At 40.0% G+C, this 12,500-nt stretch overlaps 1 protein-coding gene across 4 annotated transcripts in view; it reads left to right on the top strand.

Annotated features, from left to right (window-relative positions):
* Positions 1 to 12,500, top strand: part of LOC115224201 — a 32,758-nt gene that overhangs the window by 16,861 nt on the left and 3,397 nt on the right. For all 4 annotated transcript variants that reach the window (XM_036513263.1, XM_036513264.1, XM_036513262.1 and 1 more), the window contains 5 exons: positions 133 to 294; positions 2,111 to 2,364; positions 6,520 to 6,664; positions 8,919 to 8,969; positions 10,060 to 10,251. In XM_036513263.1, coding sequence (XP_036369156.1) covers positions 192 to 294; positions 2,111 to 2,364; positions 6,520 to 6,664; positions 8,919 to 8,969; positions 10,060 to 10,251 — 745 coding nt within the window. In that variant the 5' untranslated portion in view covers positions 133 to 191. The remainder of the gene's footprint in view (positions 1 to 132; positions 295 to 2,110; positions 2,365 to 6,519; positions 6,665 to 8,918; positions 8,970 to 10,059; positions 10,252 to 12,500) is intronic.

Raw genomic sequence — 12,500 nt, 5'->3', positions numbered from 1 at the left:
GCTACATTACAAGCTTCAATGCACTAGAAGCTTCTTTCCACCCTGAATATGTGCTGCTAAAACTGGAATGTGTCTGACATGCGTGTCTGTCTCTTATTCCATAAAAACACTGACATCATTTGTTAATTGCAGCGTCAACACCACAGCCAGTCAATTGCCATTGAGAAGTGACCAACTGTCTTACTTGCCTGATGTTAACTAACTCAGTTCAAGGTGCCTGGTGGTTTCCTTACTTCTTCTTCTTCTTCATAACAGTGTGCAGTCTACATGCAATGACGATGTCAAATAACACAAGTAAGTTCTTCATAATTCATTGTTATATTGTTGTTGTTGATCAGTCGGTTCTTCATATTGTTGTTGTTGTTGTTTTGTCCACTTGATCAGCTTTCAATTCAATAAACTTTCCAACAGAACATATAACAAATAAAGTAAACTTGTGTGCATGTGCACACACACACACACACACAAAGATATGATAGATAAATATATTCATGTATCAATGGGGACCTCAATAATCATTGTGATTAATTCAGTAGCACTCTGGCATAAACTGTTAAATGTTCAAAATGCCTGAAGAGATGGTTTGGTTATATAATTCATCTAAGGTAATCTCATACTAAGTAATACATGGTAAACAAATAAACAGCCATGCTGTTGAAACATATGTAGCATAATTTGAACAAAAACTACAGTCTATTCATATTATTATAGATAGGTTTGTGTATATGAAATTGTGATGATTTTTGGTTGACAGCTGATGAGAGGTTTGTGTTTATTTGGGTTTGAAGGTAAAGCAGTTGAGATTTGCAGGCCAAGTGTCATTCATGCACCAAATGGTCATGTAGTGGAATGTCTGAACAAGAATTTCCTGACACTTCCATTTTATTTACTTATCACAGTGAGGCTCTACCACCACCACCACCACTTTAACATCCATTTTTCCATGCTCCCATCGGTCAGGCAGAGTTTATTGAAGCAGATATTCTATGGCCAGAGCCCCTTCCAGTCACCAATCCTCACCTGTTTCCAAACAAGGTGATTATTCCCTATGGCCAGACAAATTTTCACAGAATTTTAAAAATAAATCACACTGCTTGTGTGACAATGACACTCAAGACAAAGGCACACATAAATATTTATATATATGTGTGTATATCCATGTGTGTGTGTGTGAGTGTGTGTGTGTGTATGAATATTTCTGCATGTGTTTTTTTGTCTTGAGTGCTTGGTCGGCCTAGGGTTATAGTAGAAAGCACTTGCCCAAGGTGGAATGCAGTGAGACTGACCCTGAAACCAGTGGTTTCGTGGCCACCCCTGCACCTGTATATGTTTATTAAAAAAGGCAAATCTGGCATTTCAAATCATTCAGAAACACTGTATACTCTTTTATATGTTTCAGCCATGAGGCTGTGGCCATGCTGGGGCACTATTACTTAATCCATGTTGTCACTGTCTGCTCTGTTGTACAAATCAGACAGACGAGGTTGGCTCTGCTGAAGTTTTTATGTTCTATAAATAGCTACACTCTAATGATCTTGCACTGGGCAAGAAGGTGGGGAATCTTTCTCTGATGAAGACCTAACAAGACTAGAAACCAGTCACACTGATTCTACTTTTTGCCCATTAGGAGATAAAACATTTTTCAGAGCAGAGCTAAATTTTATGGCTACTAAAATGTTAAAATGGTAAAATGGTACATCTTACTTTTCACAGCAAGGTTAAATTCTATGTTTATTGAAACAGTGCAGTTTCAACCTTTAATTTTAAAACTACCTCAAAACCCTGCGTAGTGCATTATAAATTTGCTCATTATTTGTATATTTGTATATATATATATATATATATATATATATGTACATATTGATGTTTGTTTTTATGTCAAGTTATATATAAAACCAATTTATGTCTAAACTGAAGAATCACTCAATACCTTTTTGTTTTGTGTAGAGTGGATGTTAATTAACCTTCTTTAAGAAGAGGTGTGACAGTCACTTTAAAGTTTTCACCTGCAAGCCTTCATCAGACAATCTGACAAAGGTTAGTGGGTGTTGACATCCACCACACCCACACACATGTTATTTTCATTTTTCTTTTCTCTCGTTCGTTCCAGTGTATATGTACAAGAAGGACAGGTGCACATTTCTTGAATACAATCCTACCAAAGTCATACACCTCTACCCTTATAATGTGCAGGACATCGTAGCCAATGGCAACAAATCGAAACGTGCGCGCATATGCACAATGACGTTTGCAATCCGGCACAATGAGCGGCTGCGGTTGACTGTGGACTTTTTGAGGATCCGAACGTGCAAAGTGACTGCTCGTCTTTACTTGCTGCAAGAGATGAACCAACTGGATTTACGGGTACGTCCAACGTCTCTTTTCTCGATTTAGAATATTCTGTTTGAAGATTTTCATTTTCTGATGCACATGAAGTGCAGATGTGGCTGCATGGTAAAAGGTTTCCTTCTCAACTGCATAGTTCTAGGTTCAGTCCCACTGCATGGCACCTTGGGCAAGTGTCTTTTACTATAACCCCAGGCCAACCAAAGCCTTGTGAATGGACGTGGTTGACAGGAACTTATAGAAGTCCATTGTGTGTGTGTGTGATGTGGGGGAGAGGAAACAGCTTGATAGACACAGAGTTGAGTATATATGTGTGTGTGGACAAATATATGTGTGTGTGTCTGTGTTTATACATATGTATATGCATGTATGTATATGTGTGTGTGTGACTTTCTCCTTGTCTTGACATTATGTAATAGCTGTCAATAGATGTTTCCATCAACCAAGCAGTGGCCTTCATTTCCAATCTTCCATGAAAGCATGTCTGTTCATGAGATGTTACTTTACTTGGAAACAAGTGAGGGTTGGCAACAAGAAGAGCACCCAGTTGTAGAAAAATCTGTCTCAACAAATTCTGTCCAACCCATATGAAAATAGAAAAGTGGATGATGACGCCAATGATGACGACTTTGGTTTGCCTGACTGAAGGGTTAACACTACGAGGGCATCCAGCTGTAAATCGAATAGTTTTCAGCTGACATTACCTCATTTCATGTTATATTATCTTAAATGATTATATATATATTTATTTTGGTGTAGTTTCATCTCATAGCTGCAGCCATGTTGATGCACCACTGTTTAATATATATATATATATATATATAACATTATTGGTGAATTGAAGAAATGGAGCTGAACGCAGATTGAACAGAAATCGTTTTATTTCATTCTACACGTGTTTCGAAAGGCACAAATTACCAAAATCCGATTGAATAATGGGACCATATTGTGTCTTTCTCTTCAGGAAGAAAAAAGGAAATCCGTTAGAGAAACAAAAACAGAACAGAGGCGGAGCAAAAACAAATCGAACTATGCTCCTAAGAGCCCATGGCGAAACTGTTTATCAGTGTATGTTGAGAACCGGTGGCTGAAGAATTCAACGGGTCAGGCATCGGTCAATCATGTGGGTGAGGGTGTATAGATGTTCTTTGTGACCGAGAATAAAGTTCTGACTATTTAAGGAATATTGGATGTTTTATAAGGGGCGAGAAAAAATCTACTTAGAGACGTGTGTGTGTGTATACTGCTCTATATATGTGTGTGTTGGCGTAGGGGTAGAAAACATTTTTTGTGTACGTGTGTGCGTTTGATCGTTCGGCTGTCAGTGGCTACTGCCGTGATAACCGTTGGGTGGCAGAAAGAAAAAAATATATATATATATTATGTTTTATGTGTGTGTGTGTTCATCTAAGCCTGCCTTGTCAAGGAAACCCCCCGCTGTGAAAAAACCAAGCCCCGTTTGTCTTACAGGAGTAATTCCCCTTGCAGTGGTTAATCGTAGATATCTTAAAGGCTATTTCAGAATTTGTTACCAAGGGCTATGGGTGCCGGTATTATTTATAAACGCTATTTAAAAGCCAGATAAGTGTAACGCCGCCAATGGGGGCATCGAAAAGCCGACTGTAGGAGCCCGTTTACCATCCGGCCTCTGGCAAACAAAATATGGAAGAGTTCGGAGACACAAAGGTTGCACTGTCTTCTGCTCCTATCAAATGGGAGGGCCACCGACAAAATTGACCATTCCAGCCTATAGCTTAAGTTCGTATCCTTAAGTTCGTAAAGTTAGGATAGCTTTCTCCAACACTAAAAACCTCGCCCAGATAATCGCCTCCCATAATAATAGGCTACTTACTAAGACCCTATCACCTTTTTCCGGAGGCACAGCCTCTTCCGCTCCCAGTTTAATGCTCAGTAGGAATAATTATAGTAGTAATAATGATATGAGAGCCAGTACAGTGACACATAATCTCAGCTCCAGCCAGGAGTACCCACTAGGGGTATAGTTATAAATAGGGGTGTTGTGGTTGACGGTAACAATGGGAGTAGGGTAGAGAGCCCCAATAGCATCCCCAGCATCATTTCCCGCAATAGCAGCACCACGGGCAGTAGCAATGACAGCACTCTGATAGATAGTGGAGAATCAGGGGTTATTCCTATAGTTAATAGTGACGTAGTGGAAAATAGAGTAGTAAGCGGCTGCAGGTCTCGGAACGAATATAGTGACAGGAACGCAGTTCTAATTTCAGAAACTAATCCTAGCAGATTAAGATTCACGTCGGCGAACTCCAAGATCAAAAACGCCGTCTACCAATGCAAGGTTTACACGGACTCAGATGTCTTCACTTATGTAGGGGCATCATCCTCAAGATTGTCTTTGCGTGTCTCCAATCATTACGCAACTTTTCGGGACGTGAACAAGCGCCAGACCACGGGACTCAGTAAGCTAATATGGCGACTGAAGGATACGAACTTAAGCTATCTGGCTTTTAAATAGCGTTTATAAATAATACCGGCACCCATAGCCCTTGGTAACAATTCTGAAATAGCCTTTAAGATATCTACGATTAACCACTGCAAGGGGAATTACTCCTGTAAGACAAACGGGGCTTGGTTTTTTCACAGCGGGGGGTTTCCTTGACAAGGCAGGCTTAGATGAACACACACACACATAAAACATAATATATATATATATTTTTTTCTTTCTGCCACCCAACGGTTATCACGGCAGTAGCCACTGACAGCCGAACGATCAAACGCACACACGTACACAAAAAATGTTTTCTACCCCTACGCCAACACACACATATATAGAGCAGTATACACACACACACGTCTCTAAGTAGATTTTTTCTCGCCCCTTATAAAACATCCAATATTCCTTAAATAGTCAGAACTTTATTCTCGGTCACAAAGAACATCTATACACCCTCACCCACATGATTGACCGATGCCTGACCCGTTGAATTCTTCAGCCACCGTTCTCAACATACACTGATAAACAGTTTCGCCATGGGCTCTTAGGAGCATAGTTCGATTTGTTTTTGCTCCGCCTCTGTTCTGTTTTTGTTTTTCCAACGGATTTCCTTTTTTTCTTCCTGAAGAGAAAGACACAATATGGTCCCATTATTCAATCGGATTTTGGTAATTTGTGCCTTTCGAAACACGTGTAGAATGAAATAAAACGATTTCTGTTCAATCTGCGTTCAGCTCCATTTCTTCAATTCACCAATAATGTTTTAATTTCAATTATCCGCACCAACGCACGGTTGCAACGCCAGATGGTTGTACCTCCAACCGTGCTGTTTACTGCTGTGATTTTTGCTACTAAGGTATCGGTTAAACTTTTGATTAATCTACTACAAGATTATTCATCTTTCTATTTCACATTATATATATATATATATATATATATATAAAATAGCCCCGAGCCGACCGGAGCTTTGTGATTGAATTTGGTAGGTGGAAGTTACTGCCGTGTGTGTATGTGTGCGTATAGCTGCTCAGTGCCTCTCCAAAAGAGAGAGAGAGGGGACCTTATTGTATACAGTGCTCAGTGCTCAGGTGCACCACAACTCGTCAGGAAAAGTGACCAAGAATGCATGACCAATAAATAGAATAATGCAGGGGAAATGAATTGTGAATGGGCCGAGCTTTAAAGGACGTCCTGTCCCGACAGCTAATGACTGGTGTGGGGAATTTAGCCTGTTTCAGCAATTCTGAGCATGGAAAGAGTTTCCAAAAGTCATGGCTGCTGTGTTGTGTTTGCATTTCCATGAATGTTTGACATATGGAACTCAAAAAGGTGCCCAAAGTCGTTGTTGGAAAGATGGTGGATAATTTTGTGGGTGTCTACCAAGCCAGTTGCCAACCCCACCTTATTACACATCCTCCCAATGCTGGACATTTGTATCTCAAGTCCTGGGACTCGAAGGTCCAGTTATCCAGCTTCTATGAAATAAAAGTGAGAATACAACATTCCCCCTGGATAGGATGCCAGTCCATTGCCGGGTGACTCGGTTACAGCTGAGTGGACGGTGCAATGTCAAATGAAAATGTTTTGCTCAAGAACACAGTACACTACCTGATCCAGCAATTGAAACCGTGACCTTATGCCTCCACACTTATTAACCACACTCTAAGAATATCCACCTCTTGCTTTTCTCTCTTTTTCAGAAGGAGTTCACCTGTAACACAACTTCCTATCGTGAGCCTGTTTATCTGCGTGGTGGTCAGCATTACTATGGCATTCTTGAAATCAATAAACAGTTCCAAAACCAAACCAATTTTTACTGTAAGGCAAAAGTTACTATAATACCTGGTGAGTTTTGAACTCTTGTCTCTTGTTCTCTCTATTTGTATGACCGTCTTTGTCCGTTCAGCCATCAACACTGATGACTGTCTCTAACAGGGCTTAGAAAACTGAACGACCATTGCAATAAGTGCCTGAGTCTGAGAGGGGAATATGTTTGGTAAAATCACAATTAACTCATATTCCTATATTTTCTTTTACCCAAAAGCCTGGAACTTTTCAGCCCCACCCCCTCATAGAATGGCTACATTGATTATTGTATATATTATGGCTACAGTATATAAATGTGTACAGTATTTGTATCTAGAGACTGACTACATTATATAACTGTCTGTAGTACAAATACCAGTGTGTTTGTTTAGTTGATTATCTGTGTCAAGTAGGAGAGAAAATACATTATTTTACAAATATTTTGACAAAAAATGTTGTCTGCTGACATTGTTTGTGTGTAAATGGTTTATGGATGGGTGGAGTTGTCATCAACCATAAACTGGGTTTCATATTAAGTGATATTTCATTGTATTACATCAGTAATAATATGATGGTGGTTGTGGGGATTATGACTGTGTGTGTGTGTGTGTGTGTGTGTGTGTTGTGTGTGTGTGTGTGCTCACACATCCACAGCAGCTTTCAATTACAATAAATTCCAATGTTTTGAATATTTGTTCATTTTTTTTTCTTTTCGTGGAAGAGATATTAGGACACAAATAGTTGAATCTATGATGTTTTCTATGTTAACCCCCCGCACCTCACCTTCAGGTATTCGACAAAATAGTCCTCGTGTCTTAATTGGATGGTTTGGTGCTCAACCAGTTGTGTGTGTGTGTGTGTGTGTGTGTGCATATACATGCAAATGAGTCTGAAAATGTACATAAAAGAACGTATATGTATGAATATGCAATAGATATGAAGAAATGCAAGTGAGTCTGTAGTGATGTATGCATATAAATGAACATAGATATTTTTCATTTTTGCTACCATCTACTTTCAATGAAAGCTCAGCTGGGAAGTCCTGTAATAGAGTTCAATGTCGTAACTTTTATCGGCCGTTGTCAGTAAAAGGACTTTGGTTCTCTTTTGATTTTTGTCTAATTCATATCTGTTGTTGATATTGGGACCTGACTGATTGGGTTTGCTGTTAAGAGATCTGTTGGCTGTTGTTACTGCACAATACTTCTGATGTCACTGTTGCTGATAGCACCGCTGCACCAATGCTGCTTCTCCTGTTGCTGTGGGCAATAGCAACCATGACTCTCACCGAATAGACATGTTTATTGATTAGGTGCAAAGAATTCAATCAAATTACGCAATAAATTTAATCTGTGGTTGCGAGTTCACACTGCTAGTATGCCACAAATACAATCATTTTATCAGGATAAATTCATTACAGTTCTCTGGTAATTATCCATATATTCATCTTTTTTCTGCCCACTATTCCTGGAAAGCACCTCCTCCATAGAATCCAGTCAGAAGCAACTGTCACTAGACTTTCCAACTGGATTTTCAAACATGGCCAGCTGAAGCTATGGACATGATCATACTGTCTTGTTCTTCATCTATCCCTCAGTCTCCTGCCAGTTGGTTTGGCTTAAAGAATCCATCTCCCAATTCTTACCTGTAACATTCTAATCACATGCTCATAGCACCAGAGCTGTGATCTTTCAATGTAGAGACATTCCATCCCAACCCAGAGAAAATTCCTGATCTCCATGCTATGCACTCTGTCCAGTCATGTTACTCCAGAAATCCTTCAGTTTTTGTGCCTCACTTGTGGTCATGAATGCTGAGTAATGAGTGAAAGAGTTAATTAAATTATTTGTACTAAAATAAAGTCAAATGAAATATCTGTTTTACCATTTTATATGTATTTACCCATTCTTATTGTGGAGGGTTGGTTTTACTGCTTCTAAAGATGAGTGGAAATGGTGAAAATGGCAAGACTGGACAGAACCACCCTAAATATACTGCTCTCAGTAGGCTGGAGAATAACTTGGGATATTTTACCCTTGGTGTTTAGGGTTATCTGTGGGACCCCTTGATTGGCACATTATGGAGGCTCTCTGTATCAGGAAGATTATATTATCATTATTTATTATTTGGACACCATGGATGCTTATATTTCATGCCTTCACACATTTTTTAATCATTCAGTTATCTGTGCAAGGCCCACCACGACCACCACCACTTTGTCTTTATAATTGCCCTTCTCATCTATTGCCTTTGTGGAAAATGTAAGAAAGTATTATTATTATTGTTATTATAGATCCTACGACTTCTCTACCCTGGCCCACCACCCTCTTTAATGGAGATAATGGTAAGTAATAACTTTTTCCCCTTTCTAATAAATTACTTCAACGTGTGTGTGTGTGTGTGTGTGTGTGTGTTCTCCAGGTCCCTTTATTCATCATTTCAGGCCTGTTTACCTTTTAGACACATCGACCATTCTATGTATTAACGCTTCCTCTTGGTGAGATGATTCAGCTAATCTTCTTCTCCCAATCACAATAATCTTGTAAGGATCATCTCAAGTTGTTTGTAGCCTTCAACCAGTGAGAAATAAGTTTGTTCTTGAACAAGACGGTAACCTACCGCAGTCCAAAGTAATGCTGGAACACGTCATCAGTGTTGCTGGGTGTTTCCCTGGATCTTACAACATGACACCCTCATCCAAACAACTCCACTCCTATGCTGATCAAATACCTAAGTCTGCCCCCCCCCCAATCACCCCTTTCCAGCCAGGACCATCTAGATGCTTTCCTGCTCAGCAGCTTCTCCATTGTTCTTCATAATTCTTCTTCTGCTCATTCTTGGAAATGCCCAGACTTTCATAGGTTTTACTTTAGATTTCCAACCCGTCAAGCCTCGACTGCCAACCACCATTGGCAAACTGGCTGTGTGGTTAAGAAGCTTGCTTCCCAACAATTTGGTCTGGAGTTCAATCCCACTGTGTAGCATCTTTGGCAAGTGTCTTCTAGTCTGACCTTAGGCTTATCAAAGTTCTGTGAGTGGATGCGTGTCCTTCTGCGTGTGTAATATATCCTCGTTTTGACATCATGTGATGACTGTGAGTGTCATCAGCACACGGGTGGTCAGTTGTTTCCAATCTTCCATGAAAAACATGTAATGTCATGGGGAAATATTACCTTTCTTGAAAACAGGTGAGGGTTGGCAACAGGAAGATCTGCCTCAACAAATTCTGTCTGGTCTACGCAAACATGGAAAGTGGATGTTAAATGGTGATGATGATAATATTATATGTGTGTGTGTGTGTGTGTATCATTTTGTATTGTATTGTTGATAGTAGACTTAATAAATCATTAAACATTGTGGTTTAGTCTTTAATCCTGTCCCTTTCTATTCTCTATTTAATTCCCAACTCCCTAAATCTTTCGTTTCATTTTCAGGCTACCATCAAACTACAGCCCCAAATACATCAAGTCACACCCTTCTGCTTGCCATCGGAATCGTCATTCCACTTATCCTGTTAATTGCCAGTGCTTTCACCTATCATGTATGGCGCCGGAGCCAGCTGCGGATCAACGAAACTCCCAACACAAGCTTCACACTGACTAGAATTCTGCGGCACAGAAGAACTGGTTTGTATTTTGTTATCTTGTCTCCTGTTTTAATTGTTTGTTTGAGGAACGTACATGGCCACATGGCCGTAGGTAGAGAATGAGAGAGAAAGAGGAATGAGGGAGGGAAAGGGGAAGGGAAAGAGAATGAGAGAGAAAGAGGAGTGAGGGAGGGAGGGAGGGAAAGAGAATGAGAGAGAAAGAGGAGTGAGTGAGTGAGGGAGAGATGGGCCTTGTAATGTTGGTGTAACAGAAATATAGGTGAAGAATATGGCCAAGGATCACATAACCTGTAAGCTTTGTGACTCCTCAAGTTGCAGCTGATCCCTTTTCTGCCTCTTGTCAAATTGTCTCCACATTCTTTACCCATTTTGCACACACACACAATTATATAAATCTCCTCAGAAGCTATTTCCCTGCATTCTACCAAGCTCACTCCATACACACACACACACACACACACCAAATACAAAACAGCCTCCAGTCATTTCAAACCAACAATTCTGACAGCATCTCATTAGCTTTAAGCACAACATCATTGGAGAGCTAACTCCTACCCTCAACAAACTCTCTCTCTTTCCACACAGGAATCTATCTTGGTTTTTGGAAACACATTAGAGTGTCTGCCATTCCCAAGAAGGGAAAATAAACCTTTCATCTCAGAAGAAGACAGATTATGTTACACACAGCTTCCGCTGATTAACGACATCGTTGACATTTGCAATCACATTTAATTAACTGCATCTGTAAATAAATTTCAGTTATTTTGAAAACTGTAAAATGGTTGGCACTTTCTAGAGAACCATGAGATCTATAATTTCTTTTGAAATTGTATTTTCCTTGAAACCTTTGATTCTGTAGACAGTGTAAAAGTCCACCTGGGTCCTATTGAATGTGCTGTGCAAAGAGGCATCTCCAAAAGCCGGGTCCCTTCTTGTACGTTTATCACTACTTCTGGTTGGAGAGTTGTTATCGATTATTTTTCACTTTACAACAAGTAAACAGTCTTAAATATGGAATGAAATCTATTCATATTATTCTGCTACTGTGTGACTTTGTTGGTAAATCTTTGGCTCTGTGGTAAGTAGCTTGCTTACCAACCACATGGTTCCGGGTTCAGTCCCACTGCGTGGCATCTTGGGCAAGTGTCTTCTACTATAGCCTTGGGCTGACCAAAGCCTTGTGAGTGGATTTGGTAGACGGAAACTGAAAGAAGCTCGTTGTATATATATATATATGTATGTGTGTCTGTGTTTGTCTCCCCCCCACCAACATCGCTTTACAACCAATGCTGGTGTGTCTATGTCCCCGTAACTTAGCAGTTCGGCAAAAGAGACCGATAAAATAAGTCCTGGGGTTGATTTGCTCGACTAAAGGCGGTGCTCCAGCATGGCCACAGTCAAATGACTGAAACTAGTAGAAGAGTAAATCTTTGTATGTTGTATTCCATCCTTGTTTTCATGTCAGAGAAATATTCGTATGGCATGACTTGAACCTGCAGTCCAAGCGAACAAACTAACCCTAACTGCCTCTCTTGGGCTGAAAAAAAGCATAACTTTCAAGATGCGATGCAATCATAATAATCGCATGTTGAAGAGAGGTGGTATGCTCTTGTCTGCGTTGGTACCATTCTCAAGTTTCTAGGGAACAGACCCATGTGTAACCTTTTAATGGTATGCACAGTGTTTCCTCCTCTCCTCCTCCTCCTCCACAGAACATCAGCAGCTCACTCTGCCTCACTCACAAAATGCCATTCTTCTCTCTTGCTTAATCTGTCTGTTATTGCTTTCGCTGCCTAGCAACTCTTGTCTGAGAGACACTGTGCCACATACAAAGGTTATCTCGGGACTGATCTTAAGATAGCCACTCCCCTGCTTCTGAAATGGAACCTATTTCATATTTCTATTTCTGTGGACACACGACTGAGTGGAGCTGAGAACAGACATTGTGTTCTAAGCGAACCAAAAGTTTTCAACCAAAAGGACATACAGAGTTGTGGCCCATGTCTTTCTTGACAAGAATGTTCGTTAGTGATAACGATCCATGTATTCCTTCATGATAATCACCTTTCCATCCAGTTATTGGGAATTTTTAATTGATGAATTATTTTTTGTTTCATATTAACCCCCCCCCCCCACACACACACTTAATTATGTGTTTTTCATGCAGAAGGAATCCATGGAAATTTTTCCATGCCATGAAATATAATTAGTTCTCATCAAAGATTTTCTCTGTCAGTCCGATAAGAACCATGCCATCCTGGGACCATT

Source organism: Octopus sinensis, linkage group LG25 (genome assembly GCF_006345805.1).
Source record: "Octopus sinensis linkage group LG25, ASM634580v1, whole genome shotgun sequence".
Lineage (NCBI taxonomy): Eukaryota > Metazoa > Mollusca > Cephalopoda > Octopoda > Octopodidae > Octopus > Octopus sinensis.
This window is presented reverse-complemented; position numbering and strand designations above follow the sequence as displayed.